The sequence below is a fragment of the Ctenopharyngodon idella genome, chromosome 6, assembly GCF_019924925.1.
Source record: "Ctenopharyngodon idella isolate HZGC_01 chromosome 6, HZGC01, whole genome shotgun sequence".
NCBI lineage: Eukaryota > Metazoa > Chordata > Actinopteri > Cypriniformes > Xenocyprididae > Ctenopharyngodon > Ctenopharyngodon idella.
In genome coordinates, this window is record NC_067225.1 from 21,115,511 (window position 1) to 21,134,454 (window position 18,944).

The window sequence follows — 18,944 nt, forward strand, 5'->3', positions numbered from 1 at the left end:
CTCCACGGGCTAATTTATTGCTCTCAGCAACTGAACTTTCACACTATTTGCCTGGCAGGCAACATCAAGTCTGCACACTGTACAGGTTATGGTGTACATTCATCACACAGAATAAGGCTCATTAAACGTGGCACGTGGTACCACAGAGAGCAATTAGCCTATAATGCAGCTTCCACCTGCCATTCTTCTATGCCACACTATAAGCAGGTAAAACTAATTGCTAACATCTAATATAAGTTCGAACTGATGAAAGCATTTATTATGTATCCCATTATCTAGTGGACCCGAGTAAGTTTGGAAGGTTAACGTTCAACACGTGGCTCATGCTCGTAAATAAGACACAATGATTCATGTACCAGCGTTCAAACTTGTCACATTTAAATTGAATCAATAGGCAGTGAAACCTCTTCTTCCTTTCCATTTCTTCGAGAAAACTTAGAAGTGAAAAAAGTGAGAGGATTGGGGAAAATAAATTCTGAAATAGGGGAGAATTATTGCCCCCCTGAGGCCCTGCCCCCCTTCGCTTTTCTTCTGAAATCCATTTGGCCTGGTCCCCCCATTAAGCTGGCTGTCAGGCAGTGGATGCTGGGATAGGCGGCTGTGTAGAGAGAGGCAGGAATGGAATGAATTTACCCGGTCATGTAGAGCGGGTGTCAGAGAGAGACTCAGCCAGCAATCCATCAGTGGCACCAATTCCTGTCAGAGGGGGGAGGGGCAAAAGGAAGCAACACATTGGGTCATCAGAGCATCTTCATTCTTCAGCAATTCGCGTGCCGTAGGGAGATGGTAAGCGAGAGGGTCTGTGGAGCAGGTTTAAGTGTGCACATTTTCCCCATGTACACTTTCTTAACAGGCCTGTTGATGGGAAACTGGTAAATGAAGGCAGGACAGGGTCCAATTATCCCCTATGGTGGGCATCTTTTAAGCAAGCCAGGTAACCTTTGACCCCCTTGTCTGGCCTCAGGGCATACTGCTCTCGAACGTTCAACCCATCTGAGAGGCCTCAGAGAACACACACACACACACACACACACGCACACGCACACACACACACACCAGAATGTAATGGGCTTCATTATTGCCATCTTGTCAGTGCCTAGCGTTGACATGCTATACCTATTAACATGGTGTATACATCCTGCGAGGATTGTCTTCTACTTTCATTAAGGCAATGAATTTCCTGAAACAAGCTTATGACAGGTGGGTGAGCAAATATCTACTGTAATAACTGTTCATTATGGATCAATTCAACATGCTTAAAGGAAGGGGAAATGGAGTTGGGAGTGAATTCCTCAATTTTAAAAGCCAAAATATGACCAGATTTCTTGCTCCACATTTATTGGATTCAAATACAACTGCCTCATGGAAAATGTCACTTATGGATAGACTAAATATTCTTACGGACTAAAGAATGTCCAGTTAAAGTGTTTTGTAGAGCTTTAGACAAACCAACTACTTACATATATATATATATATATATACACATATATATATATATATATATATATATATATATATATATATATATACACACACACACACACACACACACGTGCTGGTCATATAATTAGAATATCATCAAAAAGTTGATTTATTTCACTAATTCCATTCAAAAAGTGAAACTTGTATATTATATTCATTCATTACACACAGACTGATATATTTCAAATGTTTATTTCTTTTAATTTTGATGATTATAACTGACAACTAAGGAAAATCCCAAATTCAGTATCTCAGAAAATTAGAATATTGTGAAAAGGTTCAATATTGAAGACACCTGGTGCCACACTCTAATCAGCTAATTAACACAAAACACCTGCAAAGGCCTTTAAATGGTCTCTCAGTCTAGTTCTGTAGGCTACACAATCATGGGGAAGACTGCTGACTTGACAGTTGTCCAAAAGACGACCATTGACACCTTGCACAAGGAGGGCAAGACACAAAAGGTCATTGCAAAAGAGGCTGGCTGTTCACAGAGCTCTGTGTCCAAGCACATTAATAGAGAGGCGAAGGGAAGGAAAAGATGTGGTAGAAAAAAGTGTACAAGCAATAGGGATAACCGCACCCTGGAGAGGATTGTTAAACAAAACCCATTCAAAAATGTGGGGGGGATTCACAAAGAGTGGACTGCAGCTGGAGTCAGTGCTTCAAGAACCACTACGCACAGACGTATGCAAGACATGGGTTTCAGCTGTCGCATTCCTTGTGTCAAGCCACTCTTGAACAACAGACAGCATCAGAAGCGTCTCGCCTGGGCTAAAGACAAAAAGGACTGGACTGCTGCTGAGTGGTCCAAAGTTATGTTCTCTGATGAAAGTAAATTTTGCATTTCCTTTGGAAATCAGGGTCCCAGAGTCTGGAGGAAGAGAGGAGAGGCACACAATCCACATTGCTTGAGGTCTAGTGTAAAGTTTCCACAGTCAGTGATGGTTTGGGGTGCCATGTCATCTGCTGGTGTTGGTCCACTGTGTTTTCTGAGGTCCAAGGTCAACGCAGCCATATACCAGGAAGTTTTAGAGCACTTCATGCTTCCTGCTGCTGACCAACTTTATGGAGATGCAGATTTCATTTTCCAACAGGACTTGGCACCTGCACACAGTGCCAAAGCTACCAGTACCTGGTTTAAGGACCATGATATCCCTGTTCTTAATTGGCCAGCAAACTCGCCTGACCTTAACCCCATAGAAAATCTATGGGGTATTGTGAAGAGGAAGATGCGATATGCCAGACCCAACAATGCAGAAGAGCTGAAGGCCACTATCAGAGCAACCTGGGCTCTTATAACACCTGAGCAGTGCCACAGACTGATCGACTTCATGCCACGCCGCATTGCTGCAGTAATTCAGGCAAAAGGAGCCCCAACTAAGTATTGAGTGCTGTACATGCTCATACTTTTCATGTTCATACTTTTCAGTTGGCCAAGATTTCTAAAAATCCTTTCTTTGTATTGGTCTTAAGCAATATTCTAATTTTCTGAGATACTGAATTTGGGATTTTCCTTAGTTGTCAGTTATAATCATCAAAATTAAAAGAAATAAACATTTGAAATATATCAGTTTGTGTGTAATGAATGAATATAATATACAAGTTTCACTTTTTGAACGGAATTAGTGAAATAAATCAACTTATTCTAATTATATGACCAGCACCTGTATATATTGTAATAAAAGGACAAATACAGGTATATATTTTTTCTAGATTTCTTCTGTTTTAGAGTTGCTTATGCTGATGAGTACTATACTATTGGGATCAATATCAAAAGCAGCAGTCAGTATCTGGTGTTGCCAGTAGCTGCTTTAAGTACTACAGTTCATCTCATCCTCATAGACTTCAACAGATTTGCCAGTTCTTGCTGTGAGATGTTACTCCGCTCTTCCACCAAGGCATTTGTAAGTTCTTGAAAATGTCTGAGAGGAAAAATGGTTACACATGGTTTGGCACTACAAGGACGATCAGATGTCCTTCCTGTCTCCCTGTAGAACTGTCTTAGGTGTCAGGAATGACAGAGAATGACAGGGAAGTGAAGAAATTGTTGAATAAAGTCATTTTTGTTGTTTTGGTTTTGCTCACAAAAAGTATTCTCGTCGCTTCATAACATTATTTTAACAATGTCTTTGCTGCCTTTCTGGGCCTTGAAAAGTGCAATGACGTTGCTGCCTATTGTGTGGTCAGGAAACTTTTGGATTTTATCAAAAATATCTTAATCTATGTTCCGAAGATGAACGAAGGTCTCGCGGGTTTGGAACGACATGAGGGTGAGTACTTAATGACAGAAATTTCATTTTTGGGTGAACTAACCCTTTAAGGACTGTTCCACAGGTGCATGTACAATAATTTTTATGGTTCATTTAACAAGCATGAAAACATTGTTTAAACCCTTTCCAATAAAGATCTGTAAAGCTTATTTGGATTTTACAAATATGTCTTGAAAAAGAGGTGTTTCTTTTTTTGCGGAGTTTAAACTGTAAATAAAAAGCTGTTGCATGCAATACTATTATACATTTGCTGTTGATCACAAAATCATATGTAATAAATGTCTTACAGTCAGTGAATAAATACAAACCACATGCTAAGTTACTTAAAAAAATCTTTATTATTCATAAGGTAGGATTAACAACAAACATGCGTCTTACCACAATAGAAAATTGTAAGATATTGCACTGGTTTAACTTGAGCAGTTTTTTATTTGCCCATTTCTTTTCACTTGTGTCTGTACAACCACATTGTCTCCTTTAGTCTTGGACAAAGCATGACGGACACACGGACAGTGCCCTAAATCCATACTACTATATCACCATAACTGAGTGTCAAGTCTTAAAATACAAATAATATCTAGTCATTGTCCCATTCATCTATGCGTCATGTCTAAGGCAATGTCCATTGCACACCAAAAAACTTCAATTCTTCTCATATTAAAGACACACTAGACTTGAAAATATTTACATAAAAGTAAACTATCTCATCTGTGCTGCCATTTGCGTCAAACACAAACACACAGACATAAGGAGAGGGCAGTGGTTGGACATGGCGACTATATGGGTAGATGCAAGTAGTGCGTGTATGTGTGCTCCAAAGGTTTTCGTTCATAAAGAGCCAAGCTATACCACAGGTGAGAGGTGGTGGGTGAATTTGCTCTAGACTGTGTGTGAGATTACATTTCACTAGTGCGTGCATGGTGGCATGTGGCTGCGGGACATTGATGGATGACCACCGCAGGCATTCCGACACCTGACTTTACCTCAACAAATAGCCCAACCATCATCATTATCCACATCACGTACACGAGAAGGCAGTTAGCGCTCACTTTCACAGCCCACGGCAGCTCACGACTTTAGAAAAGGGAGCAGAGATGAATTTAACGCATTTACACACATACTTACAAAATTACAATGTTTTCCTTTTTTGTTAAAAGCACACTTATAATGTGAAGCAAGTCATCAGGAACTACATTTAAAAAAAAAAAAAAATACTAGGAGTGAATGCAACAAAGCTACTTAATGTCTTTACACCCTGTAAAATCTCAAATGCAGCGCAGCCAGAAAGGAAATCACTAGTGGTCTGCTATTATTTAAGCTACAAAACGTGCCTGAGCACTCACACCATACGACACATTATTTAGACATAATGCACTAGTGTGCCGATTACAAATGTTCTCTCAAGGTATAACGCATGTAAACATTTAAGGGCAGTTTCTTTAAGCCCAACAAATTTAGTTTAAATGGAGTTTCAAGTTCTCTGGGTATGAGAATGTAACTTTGGAGTGGGATTCAGTTGTAAGTCATCTCTTGTGGACATAATGGTTAAGCATTGGTCTTTTTTTTTTAATAACAGTGTATTTATGCCTTGGCCACTAGTGTAAGATCGATCAGGGCAAACACTATATTAAACCTGACAGCCCACAGATGCATTTCCAACTTCATCCAAATGCCATTCTCATTACAAGTGCATTTTTTTTTTTACTGATCGTGGTGCCCAGGTTAATTAGGTTCATCAGGAATTAAGCTTCAGGCTGCAATGCGATCAACAGCTCCATTCCCTAAAGAAGCATAAATGTGCAAGACATCCATTCACATTTTATATGGACAAAACATGAATAAGGTTATAGTGAAACTACTGTACATACCATCATCAAGTGACTAAGTACAATCAGTCATAAAGTCTAAAAAAAAAAAAAAAAAACAACTTTAATTTTCCATATGGGCAGGGACAAAGTAGCACAGTAGTGTGTTGGAAATAGCCTTACTTTTGGAACTGACTTGCTGAGTAACGAGACCCCTTTATACTAGTGGCAAGTGTTGAAACGATGTGCATAATTATTGAGTGGTAAACTGAGCAGAAACACAATACAGTCAATTGGTTTCGATTAGAAATGCAAAATGTGGTTAAAATATTATAGTTCCACAGGTTAAGCTTTAAATACAATATGGTGTTAACACATTGTTAAATCAAGATAATATGAAAACGTACCACAGTCTCATTCACTGGTCAAACCCTTTAAGACCCCAACCAAGTCTGGGATCTAATTGGATACTGTATTTATTGGTTTTTCATATTAATTACACACAAAATAAAAAGGGTTTGTGCAAATACATCTTTGCCAGGTATATTTCAAAAAGCAGAGCTGATATGGCAAAGACAGGACACCAATTAAAAACAAACTCCCATTGTTTAGGGCATAAAACTAACAAAGAACAGACTTTTTTTAAATATACATTATATGAGACCCCACACAAACACACACTCAAACGCTCTGTACATAGGCACACATACACACACACTCCAGATACAAGTCTGCCAGGGAGGAAAAAAGAAAAAAACGAAGCAAACAAATATACAGATATAGCAAATTGGTCCAGATATTAAAATGAGAGAAAATAAAATATGCAAGCTGAGTAAGAAATAAAATGGTCCATTTGAAATTTTTAACAAGGACTAAACCAAACTAGACATAATGATGTGCAAGTGACTTGCTCTTGCAGTAATGTCTTTAGCTACGATATGTAGCTTTAGTGGATGTGAATGATGGCCAAAAATCACGATTCATTACACATAGTAATTCCAAATAATTTCTAATAACATCTTTAATTCTGATAAGAAACAGTAACATATAAAGATGCAATTCATGCCATTAATGACCATCATTCTTCCACAATGTACATCTAAATTTTAATTACCATATACAACATTAATGATGGCAGTGCCATGGGAAAATCTCATGTCAATTTTCATAGACATACATCTCACAGCTGTTTGACACAACTGAAAGCTGACACAAGTGAGAAAGATGGAAAACGCAGTTTGGTTATTCTTATATACTACATGTGTGATGAAATCAACCTGGTGTGTTTGAAAAAATTGCTCGGGATACGCTACTCTTATTGCTGCAATATGTCTTCCTCCAAAGATGAACAGGCAGAAAGAAATACAAGTGAAATGTTGAGGTGTTGCTTTAAGGCACAACTATACCTACTACAAGAGAAGATTCTTAAAGTAATATAAAGATAATATGAAGAGGTAATAAACTGTAAGTGGACACGGTTTCTGGCTCTCAGGGTGCAGAACCACACATTTTTCCAGGTTTTCTAGCTGCTGAGAAAAATACTTAAAAAGGAGGAACAAGAAAAGCAAATCAATTACACAGCCTCAATTATTTTGTGAATGGCAGAGCATAAAACATTCTGAAATGAAGCTGTTGAGCTCATCTGTAAACACCCCTATCTCTTCCTCTGTCTTATCCTTCCATAATCCTTTCACAGGGATAATGACATTAAACAGGACAACTGCTTTGTGTTAAAATGTGCATTTGTCTGTTAATAGGCAAGTTAAATTAAAGCTGGAGAAAACGTGTCTTTCTGCAAGGCTGCTACGTTGTCTTGTTAGATTTATCTCGTGAAGTAGAGGAACTGGGCTTTGCCTGGGCCCGTGATTGTGCTTCAGACCTAGGCCTTGGTGTGGTGCCACTTTGTGGAGTCCCTTGTCTTTCCTGATTCTCTTCCCCAGCTTGGGAGTTTGGAGGAGTTGGCTTTTTTGAAGTGCCTGGGACCTCTAAAGCCCTCTGAGAAGTTGTGGCGGGCTCAGATTTGGAAAATGTTTGTTTAGAGGGAGATTCTGTCAGCCTTGGAGACTGGGAGCCAGAAGCAGCAGATGGACTCAAGCGGTCAGGAGAATCAGGACGCTCCAGACGACATTCTTTTATCTTTGGGTGGGTGGCATCTACCTGGGGACGCTGGTCCTTTGTCCGCTCCGAGGCCTCTTTTGTACCTGGGATGTTGAGTTTGACAGGGCCAAGCACACTCTTAGCAACAGTGGCCAGTTGAGAAACGACTTTGTCCATTCCGCTCTCAGAGGCAGTGGATGCAGAGGCGGTAGCAGCAGCAGCAGCGGCTGCAGCCTGTCTGCGGTTGTCTGCCTCCTTCATCTCCTTGGTGATGCCTCCGGTTGGTGTGGTAGCAACAGGGGTATCCCTGGCTACTCCAGAAGCAGTGCTAGAATCCATTATACCACTGGTTTTGGACCTAGGCTCAGAAGTTTTGGGGGCCCTCCGGGGATCCAATGGAGGTGTGGTAGGTTTGACAAATGGGTCTTTGCTGACAGAGGTAAAGGCGCTGCCGTGGGTGGAAAAGGTGCTGGACAGAGGGCTGGGTTGAGGTGGAGAAGGCCTAACACCGGAGTCATGTACCTTTGACTCTTTTTTTATCGAGTCATCAGATAGTGTTGAATTGGAGTCTTGGGCCATAGTAGAGGTTGTGGAATTCTGTTCTGGGGGCTTGGCTGCAGCTTGCATTGGTGGTGAGGTTGAAGTTTGTATCTGAGATTGAGTGGTACTTTGGCTTTGTATCTGCAGTCCTTGACCGGGCTGAGGTAAGCCTGGTGGTGCAACTGTTGAGGGCATCATTCCTAGTGTTGGTGGAGCTGCTGGTCCGATCCTGATGGTATGGGGAGAGGCCATTACAGTAGTAGGCCTCAAGATATGGCTAGGAGGAACATAGCTTGTTCTGCGTCCATCTTGGCTGTCTTCTGACCCTTCGTCTGTCTCATCCTCTGAGGAATCCACCTCGTGGATGGCATCTTGCTTTTGAAGAGACTCCCGGCGCTCGGCGCGATCTTGGCGTATGGCAGACAGCTTGTCTTTCAGTTTACTCTTTCCAGGAACAAGTCCCAGAGTTCCAGTTCCAGATTCAGGACCTTCTTGTCGACCCAGTTTTCGAACTGAACTCTTCTGCAGGCTGCCCTTTTCTGCAGGAGACACTCTTCCTCCCATTAGAATCTCACTGGCCGACTCTTGCAGGCTCTGTAGACTAGGGTCTCGCTGCAGCATCTCCTTTTTAAACTCTGAATGTGAGGTATCAAGACTGTGTTTGCGGCTGGCCCCAACTGGCAGCTTTTTATCAGCAGCAGAGGATGGAGAAGGTGAGGAGGATGAAGAAGAAAGAGAGGCTGCAAGTTTCTCAGCCGACTGGACACGTTTGAGCAGAGGAGAGCGAGGAGGATCTGCACTCTTTGGGCGGGATATCTGTCTTACTAATGGAGGTGAAGAGTGGAGTTTGACAGGGAAAGACTGGCCTATTGAAGAAGTCATGAGCCCATGGCTTGAAAGAGGTGAAGGAGAACGCTGGGGGGAGGTGCTCTGAGGGGTGGGCGACGGTGTACGAGCCAGAGGGGATAAGGGGATGTTGCCTGCGGACTTCCGGCGAGGGGAACGGTACTGGCGCTGCAGTTTGGGGGCCAGACCGTGCAAAGAGCTGGGCCTGATCTGACCAGAACTGGCAGGAGAGTTTGGCACACTGGAGCTAGGTGAGCTACTTTGGGATGAGTTCCCACCAACTGCATTAAAGAAAGAGAAGGTTACAGATTAACTATTACTAAATACGGAGATGAATGAAATGACTTTAGACATGATATTGATGACGTTATGGGGAACTAATATACAATATTTTATGTAGACGCTGCAATGTAATATTAAATGAGAACATTATCTGGCATGGCAGTATGTGTATCAGAATTACAATGACAGTAGTAGGTTTGTATATTGTATATAATATTTGAATACTGTTCATATATTTATTACTGTTTATTACTTTAATACTGCTATCTTTATTACTGTTGTGAAATAAAGATAAAGTTTTCACCTGAGTGGGCAGAGTCGGGTGTGGAACGACAGCCCTGTGTGGGTGAACGAGGGGACATGTGTGTGGGAGACCCCGGGACACTCTCGCCAGATGAGACCGAGCGGTTCAGAGAGGACAGGCTGCGACTGGTGTGGAGAAGAGTTGCCTGCTTGGTGATCTTACGGAACAGGGAGTTTTTCTTCTTACTGTAATGGATAACCATATACAAACCATAAATGTAAGCCTGAGGAATTAAAATTAGTGGGATGCAAGTATTTGGACAGTGGTAAATGTTAGACATCACCTGTCTTGGCCTTCTCTGGTTTTCGTTCTTTTGTTACGCCGGGCCATTTTGGACTTGGAATTGGTTTTGCGTGCAGGGCCAACCTTAATAGATGTATTCTCAAAAGGCGTAGCAGCGATGGACACCTTACCACCACTCTGCAACATAAAAATTATTCTGAATACCAATAAATTCAAAAGCAACAAGGCTCATCAGATTATGGCTGCCAATGTACCTTGAGAATGAGCTCTACAACTTCCGTGTGCACAAGTCCATGGACAGGCTCTCCATTAACATGTGTAATGAGATCTCCCTCTCTCAGTCCAGCCTCATGAGCAGGTCCTCCATCCTCCACGTGCTGCAAAGCAATATGTTAGAGCACTCAAAACTACAAATTAGTGCAGTCTAACTCCATAATGGAGAATAATTGGAACTGCCGTACTCACCCAGACCATGTGGTGCACAGTATAAATGTCTGTGTCTCCCATGTAAACCCTGATGGCACGCAGGGTGAAACCATATTTCTTGCCGGCTCGGTGGATGACTATGGCGGGTTTAACACAACAGACAGCTGGGGAAAGGTCTCGGCTGGGAGAGGAGTCACGTGATGAGGGGTTGGACGAGAGAGAGTGAGGGGACATGGGACTGGCCAGAGGAGAGGCGCCATGGTGATCTGAAAGAGAAGAAAAAAGAATTTGAACTTTAGTTAAAGTGTGATATCCACACACATTTCTTCAAATGATAGGAGACAGACAATCCAATGAAGAGACTGTGATGTTGTCTGCTTATACTCAATTTTGCCAAAGAAAATATTACCTATAAGGCTAGAGCAGAACTTTTGTGCATCTCCAAGCAACACACAGCAGTGTTTCGTTTCTGAATTAAATCCACGTTTTGAGTGAAAGAATTGGGTGAAACAATGATTCAATGGCCCATTCATAAAGAGAGCCATTTACTTCATTCCTGAATGAATCAGCCGTTTGAACGAATTGAATGAATGAATGTGTTAATGTATAGACACTTGTGGCCTAATGGTTATAGAGTTGGAGTTGTAACACGAAGGTTGCGGGTTTGAGTCTCAGGGCCGGCAGGAAATGTAGGTGGGGGGAGTGAATGAACAGTGCTCTCTTCTAATCTCATTACCCACAACTGAGGTGCCCTTAAGCAAGGCACCTAACCCCCAATCGCCCTCAGGTGTGTGTTCAATTCTCACTGCTGTGTGCGCATTTGGATGGGTGAAATGCAGAGCACAAATTCAGAGTGGGACACCATACTTGGCTACACATCACGTCACTTAAGTTTCACTTAAGAATGACTCAGTGACTTGCTCATTAACACATTTACCACCACCTACTGGCAATTTAAGATTCTTAATTAGAGTATCATTTTATTAAAAAAATGTATATTTCCATATTAATAAAAAAACCCATTAAAGGTATAGTTCACCCAAAAATAAAAATCGCTTTTTACTCACCTTCATGGCCATTGCAGCCTAAAAGTTTATGTGTAATAAATTCTATGATAAATCACATACATTTTTTTTTTGTAATGTCTATTTGATGCTTTTCTCATTTAACACAATAATGACTTTAAATGAACTTTGGTGGGTAATTTCTTAGCCAAATTAGATTAATCGCCACATCATGTTATTAATTAGATAAAAAAATGTAATTGCTTGTCAGCCCTAGTTTGTTCAAGAACCAACAAAAGATTTTGATCTAGAGACATGTCTTGCATGGCAAAATAATGATGACCAATCATATGCACTTACCAGAAGGGATCATAAGTGAGAGGGTAGTTGCCGAGGCTGATTTGATAACTTTGTTAAGTGGGCGTGATGTGTGTTTCTCTGTATCTCCTGAAAGCAATCTGTGGCGAGCTCTTCGAGCCGCTAAATCACTGATGGCTTTAGGAGTGGAGTTTTCAGAACTTTCAACACTGTAGCGAGAAGCTCGATCCAATACATCACCAGCACTACCAGCTGAAATCACACACATGCACATAAATTAAATATTAGAGATGTCAGAGATATGTCTACAGAAAATGGCAAACTATCAGAATGATTCAATATGGTGTTACTTGAAATCATAAACCCCAGTCATTTTTTGAACCTTTTTATGTGAGATTTTTATGCCTCATTAAATCTGACTTGACTTAAATCTTTTGAAATTTTTTTTTAGCTAAAGCTAGAACAGACACTCCCCAGAGTAATTCAGCAAGACTGACGTGTAAGAGTGGATTGGCTGATCTGGCTGGAAGTGGAGCCTGGTGTGGTGGGCGATTCATCCAGCCTCAGCTCTCTCTCCACAGGGAGCTCTGGTATGGCCTGAGGCAGATCTTCCCCACGAGGGCCTCTCACAGGGGTCTTCCTGCCCCCCACACCGCCATCCTCTTCGCTGGAAATGGCGAATCTGGGCATTTCGATGATGGCCGAGCAGCAGCGGCGACGTACAGTCAGAGGTGGGCTGGAGTCACTCTCGGTGTGAGATGACTCAGAAACAGAGAGACGCTTCCTTAAGCTGCATAAAAACCAAACATGTTTATTACACCATGTTAAATATAGTACATTTTTTAGAAATATATTTTTAAACTATGATTTATTCATCAGAATGATTTGAGGTGTTTCACTCACATCTCAGGCGAGCCCACCAGCCAGCTCCGGTCTCTAGACTTTAGGCCACTGAGACTGTCGATTCGCTCTCCTCCCTCTTCACTCAGACTGCGCTTAGTGGGAGGAGGGGTGCGCTTCTCCTCGTGCAAGGAAAGACGCTCCATACTACTATATACCTGGGAGAGGGAGACCGATGAGGAGAGATCAAGACAGTTGAAGTTAAAAAGAAAGAAAATGGAAGAGAGAAACAGAAGCAATACTGGACTTTGAAAACAGAATAAACTGTTTAAGGCATTAGACTTAACTTATTATTTAAGCAGAACAGATACCAACACTAGCTTCTGATTACACAAGCCACAAGTTGTTGTATAGCAGACACAAATACTGTAAAAAGTGCTGGCAACCACAAACAGTCTACAGTTAATAAAGGTAATGAAGAATTTCAGTTGTCCTCAACAGGTTATAATTCAGGAAATGACTGACATCAGGGCCCCAACACCGTACTAAAACTGTTTAAAAGGCAAAAGTGTGTTTCTTTCCCATCTGTCCCATTTTTCTTTTTTTTCCCCATATGGCCTATATGCCACGCTGCTTTAAACTACTACTATTACTTGGCAGAAGAATTGTTTGTTTTGATTATTATTAATGAATAAACTATTAATTGAACATCTTATATCATTTTGTTTTTGCTGTCGTTAAGAGTGTTAGTATGCGTTACTTCACACCTTGCTGAATCGTGGTGAACAGGAGGAGAACTGACGGATCTCCAGATGGTCATCATCATTTGTGTCATCCTCTTCCTCCGAGTCTACATGATGATACCGATCTGAGCGTGCTAGAGGGTCGAAGAAAGAGAGATCTCAGCTTTTGTTTTTAAGAATGTAAGCTCACGTTGTGTGTATCTGTGTTGCAGGTATGGAAGAGAGTAAAGTATCTTATAAATTTCACTCCATTCCATGCTGCCTGAAGACGTACTGTCAAAGTAGCTAGTGTCATCCTCCGACTCTAGCTGAGGAATGAACTCTGCCTTCTGCCTCAGGAGACTGTTCCAGTCCAGATCAGTAAAAAAGCGGTGCTGTTTCACCTCAAACGCACTCCCTGTGAGACAGAGAGAGAGAGAAAATCTCTTCAAATATTTCTCAGAGAACAGAGATGTAGGATAACATTTAAAAAAAAAAGAGTCTTCAAGATTTTCTGCTCAGGTTTATTCATTAACTATTAATCTGAGCACATCAGTCAAGTCACTCCTCTAAGACTAAACTAGGGAATAGATCAAGGAGAAGTCAGAGTCTGTGTAAGTAAGTGTGAGTTTATGAGCTAGAGGACCTGTCCCCAGACGCTCCAGAGGGTTTTGCCGCAGTAGTTTGGAGATGAGATCTTGAGCCTCAGGAGGCAAAGCTTCATCACCATCTGGCCAGATTATCTCATCTATTGAATGAAAGATACAGAATCTGTCAACAACACAATTACAGTATTTTTATATCTTAGGCAGAAGAATGACAAAAGAACAGACTGATTTAAGGAGCTTATGAAGTTTTTCAAAATTAACTATTGAGAGCAAAGTAAGATTAAAAGTGATAATTGATATCACATACTGTCAAAAGTTTGGACACTCATTACTGTATAATGTAATGTTTCTCATGAATAAATATTTTTTTTTACACTTTCTTCTAGATACAACACTAACCACTGATGACTTGTCCAAACAGTTCCTCGGGTGTATCCCCAAAGAAGGGAGCACAGCCCACCAGAAACTCATACAAGATGACTCCCATGGCCCACCAGTCCACTGGTTTACCATAGCCCTGCCTCAGAATGACCTCAGGAGCAATGTATTCAGGAGTACCACACACCTGAGAAAGAAAGAGTTATGAGAAAGCTACAGCTCCTTTTATAAAAAAAAAAAAAAAAAAAAAAAAAGAAACAATGCGAAAAACTACAGTCCCAGAGGACACTTGTACCTGTTTGTCAAGGAATTCACGGGCATCTTTTTCAATGTGGCCCTCATAGAGATTGGTTGTTAAGCTCATTAAACCAATTTTGGACAGGCCGAAGTCTGTCAGTTTGATGTGTCCCATTGATGTAATCAGGAGACTGTAGAAAAACAGGCAATTTTTTATTCAGACATCTGTGAATGTGAAAAGACCATCCCATCCATCTAAAACTAAAGCTGTCTAAACCAAAGCCAACTAATCTGTTACAGCCTAAGCAAGCAAGCCTGCTAAACAAGCATGTTTTTGTATTCTTTGAAAGTAAGATGGAATCTAAAGAATAAATAAAATCCCCTGAAGGAGGTCTTTGACCAAATCATAGCGATACTTAAAGATTTGCAAGCAACTATAGTGTGTGAGATGTTTTTTTCCCTATTAAATTAAGAATAGAAAGTCAACCACAAACAGGGTGGTTTGGTGTTACATTTGCTTACTTGTCAGGTTTGAGGTCTCTGTGCACAATGCCATAGTTGTGAAGGTATTCCAGTGCTAGAACGGTCTCAGCAAAGTACATACGTGCCATATCCACAGGCAGAGCTCCAATGTGCTTCAGCAAAGTGGCACAGTCTCCACCTGTTGACACACACACACACACACACACACACACACACACACACACACACACACACACACACACACAAACACACAAACACGCACACACAGTTTCAACTACAGCATCACTCTGTATTGTATCCCATACTGAAGTCCTCCATGAACATAGGCACCCTTCATAAAGATGTTGTACGAGTATTTCTTACCCTCCACATACTCCATAACCATGCAAAGATGTCTCCTTGTCTCAAAGGAGCAGAACATGCTGACAACAAAAGGGTTCTCTGCAAATGTCAGGATGTCTCTTTCCACAAAGGCCTGCTGGATCTGGTTTCTCAGGATCAGGTTCTGCTTGTTGATCTTCTTCATGGCAAATCGCTGACGGGTCTCCTTATGCCTCACCAAAAACACAGCCCTGAGTGGAGAGAGGCATGCATCACTTCTAATGGCCTCCTTACCATATGACTATTAAAGAGTGATGGAGACCCAGTGGATGATGACATTCTAAAAGTATAACACCTTAGCATTTATAATCATTCCTGTAGCTATCTATTTTCTTACCCATAAGCTCCATTACTGATGAGTTTAATAGTCTCAAAGTCTTCTTCACGAGGAGTTTTAGGCTTGGACTGAGGCTGAAGCTGGGGTGGCTGTACAGTGGCTCCACGACTCTGCATATAAACACAAGCATTTGGTCTTAGATGAATGCTGTTATACAGAGTCGATAGAGTTATTGAAGACTTTTCTATTCTATTACTCACATCTGTGGAATCTGTCTCTGTCTCTGGGGTTTCAGGGTTACCACTGTCATAGCTGCTCAGCTGGGCCATTTCTAGAGAGCGAGAGAGAAAAGAGGGAATGAAAATGAACAGGTGTCACTGAAAAATAACACAAATGTTATTGTAGTTCCTGATTAAAGATTGCAAAACCAATAACATCAGATTTGCTTCATACAGTCTAAAAAAAAAAAAAAAGTATTTGGACACTTACGCCACTCTTGACAATATATGAATAACAATGCATTAGATAACAAAATATCATTTGTTTCTGAAGAAGTTACATTGTCTTATTTTTTTTGTATCTGATAAAATGATCTTAGTGTTCAAATGCTTTTAGGTGACTGTATGTAGCATTCTTACCCTCAAGGGGGTCCCTGGTGAGGCCCAGCTGGCTGATGATGTATCGAGGGATGTCAGACTTGATCCCCTGACCTTCTTTAGCATGACCTTCAGCAGCCTCTAACAGGTGGTAGAACTCCTCTGGGTTAAACTCCTATCAACATACACAGGGAGAATTAGGTTCACATGATATGAACATTAAAATCTGACATACACTCAGTCATTTAATTTATTCTAGAGATCTGGAGTAGATTGAATATCAAATACTTCAGGACAAAAAATTCAAACAATGATGAACTTATTACTGTTACAACACTTGTTTCTTCAGTTCTGCATTCAGTCAAATATCTATAATACACAGATCTCTTTTTTTTCTTTATAAACATTTTGTAATGGACGGAAATGTCTTCTTATTCAGGGTCATTCACTCAAAAAGATGAAACAATGCTACATATATGATATTTTAACAAACTATCATTTAAAGGATTAGTTCACTTCAGAATTCAAATTTCCTGATAATTTACTCACCCCCATGTCACCTAAGATGTTTATGTCTTTCTTTCTTCTGCTGAAAAGAAATAAAGGTTTTTGAGGGAAACATTCCAGGATTTTTCTCCATATAGTGGTCTTCAGCGGCTACCAATGGGTTGAAGGTCCAAATTTTTTCAATGCAGCTTCAAAGGGCTCTATACGATCCCAGACAAGGACTAAGGGTCTTATCTAGTGAAACGATCAGTCATTTTCGCCCTACCGCAGTACTTCCGCCTACGTCACACGTGACCTTTCCAACGTGATTACATAATGCGTGGCGTATTGCAGAGCTAGTGCAAGATGAGCATTTGTGGTTTAAAAGTATATACATTTTTATTTATTTTAGAAAATGACTGATTGTTTCACTAGATAAGACCCTTATTCCTTGTCTGGGAACGTGTAGAGCCCTTTGAAGCTGCATTGAAAAAATTTGGACCTTCAACCCATTGGTAGCCGCTGAAGACCACTATATGGAGAAAAATCCTGGAATGTTTCCCTCAAAAACCTTAATTTCTTTTTGACTGAAGAAAGAAAGACACAAACATCTTGGATGACATGGGGGTGAGTAAATTATCAGGAAATTTGAATTCTGAAGTGAACTAATCATTTAAAAATTAAAGAATATAAAGAAAATAAGAGCCAAAGTTATTTAAAAAACAGTTTAGAATATTTTTTGTGCTTATTCAAGCAGGTTTGTCTCCAGGTGTCACACTGAGGTATTTGGACACATTGTGTGCACATGAAGCAGAACAGGTTAACAGCTCATTTACTCTCTCAGCGGCTGGTCCTACATCAGTGCTGAGCTGTACTGTATGTTGTCATACTACTGAATGCACCAGATTACTCAAAATACACATGTGGCCACAACCATGCAGCCCTGCTGCTCCGTGTGGAAGTCAGAGGAGCTTTTATGTTTGCATGTGTGCATTTTTGGGCACTGTAAACTATGAAATGGTTTTATAATGCACTTCAGTAATGTATGCCATGATTAACAAAACAAAACACAAAATCACTGTGCATTTTGAAGCTTTGCAGTTTGGCCTTTATTCACAAAGCAATTTTTAATCAGTTATATTGTACTGAGTACATGCTTCATTAATGGAAAAGCAGTTTGCTCTGAAGCCTTGCTAAAACTAATGTCAAAGATTCCAGATTAGAATCCTTTAAAATATTAGTGCTTACCAAACACTCCAGCAGACGGGCGGGCCGGGCGATGACTATCATCAGCTTCTTGACCAGCTGGGTGACAAACGTCACCTCCCCACTTTCTGAACGCTCATGAGCCTAGCAACACACAGAGAAGACAATAGTTTTGGAATATCATACTAGCACACTATTCAGTTTGCACCATGTATACTAAAACAATCTGTCAAAATGAGCAGTATACAAATTAGAGAACACAATGCAAAGTGTTAAACTTGACCTTCCATTTACATTGTGACAATAAAGCCAGAAGCGATTTTTTTTACACTAGAATAAGAGATAGTTGAATGAAGTGTACAGAGAGAGTGCATAAAAAGTAAAAGCGTCAAAGGAGCAGAAACGAGAGAGTTCATCAATTGGATAGAGAAGAGCCGTTTAGAGTAGATGGTTAAACAGCCGGGTGATGGTAATAGAGCCATCTCTGACAGACAGCACAGTCACCTCAGGGGATGTCTAATCAGCTTCTGAATTATTTATTCAGGTAATGAAACCGCCAGTGAATCACACACACTCAGGATAATAAAGGGTCTCTGCACTGAGTAAATACACTATAGACTGGCAGAAGTAACAGGAGTGAGAGCTGTAGGATGAGGGAGGGATTTGGTTTAGCAAATTTAATGCTCTATACTCAGCTATACATACAGTAAATAGAAGATTCCCAGGATTCCTTAAGGGCCAGACGTCATGGTGACAGCCATGTCACTAAAGTGACCCGGACTTGAGATTGGCTCCTGTGGTTTTTAATGATGCAACCATGGGAGACTGAATGATATAGACTGGTCATTTAAAAAGGTACAACTAGTCTGACCTTAAGACAAATGTCTAGTTAAATAAATAAAGCCTATTACTGAGGACAGAGAAGAAAAGGCATTTCAAACAATTCAGGTCAATACAAGACCATATAAAAAGAGAAGATAAATGAATGAAACTGTTACTATAACATTGTTATAAATGTTACTATAACACTGTACAGTATGAACTAGGGATGCTTGATACATCTGTTCCATATCAGTTATGAGCCAATATTTTGTTGAAATGTATCAGTAT

General features: G+C 40.7%; 1 protein-coding gene across 7 annotated transcripts in view; it reads right to left on the reverse strand.

Moving 5' to 3' along the window:
* Window positions 1-4,074: 4,074 nt before the first annotated feature.
* mast2 (microtubule associated serine/threonine kinase 2) overlaps window positions 4,075-18,944 on the reverse strand; it is a 127,717-nt gene continuing 112,847 nt past the window's right edge. For all 7 annotated transcript variants that reach the window (XM_051896541.1, XM_051896540.1, XM_051896539.1 and 4 more), the window contains 19 exons: window positions 17,877-17,978; window positions 16,185-16,317; window positions 15,807-15,877; window positions 15,607-15,716; window positions 15,252-15,460; window positions 14,928-15,066; window positions 14,464-14,596; window positions 14,190-14,355; window positions 13,829-13,930; window positions 13,478-13,600; window positions 13,228-13,337; window positions 12,524-12,678; window positions 12,118-12,410; window positions 11,663-11,872; window positions 10,338-10,564; window positions 10,127-10,249; window positions 9,913-10,049; window positions 9,630-9,814; window positions 4,075-9,324 (listed from right to left, as the gene is read on the reverse strand). In XM_051896541.1, the coding sequence (XP_051752501.1) occupies window positions 7,364-9,324; window positions 9,630-9,814; window positions 9,913-10,049; window positions 10,127-10,249; window positions 10,338-10,564; window positions 11,663-11,872; window positions 12,118-12,410; window positions 12,524-12,678; window positions 13,228-13,337; window positions 13,478-13,600; window positions 13,829-13,930; window positions 14,190-14,355; window positions 14,464-14,596; window positions 14,928-15,066; window positions 15,252-15,460; window positions 15,607-15,716; window positions 15,807-15,877; window positions 16,185-16,317; window positions 17,877-17,978 (4,689 nt within the window). In that variant the 3' untranslated portion in view covers window positions 4,075-7,363. The remainder of the gene's footprint in view (window positions 9,325-9,629; window positions 9,815-9,912; window positions 10,050-10,126; window positions 10,250-10,337; window positions 10,565-11,662; window positions 11,873-12,117; window positions 12,411-12,523; window positions 12,679-13,227; window positions 13,338-13,477; window positions 13,601-13,828; window positions 13,931-14,189; window positions 14,356-14,463; window positions 14,597-14,927; window positions 15,067-15,251; window positions 15,461-15,606; window positions 15,717-15,806; window positions 15,878-16,184; window positions 16,318-17,876; window positions 17,979-18,944) is intronic.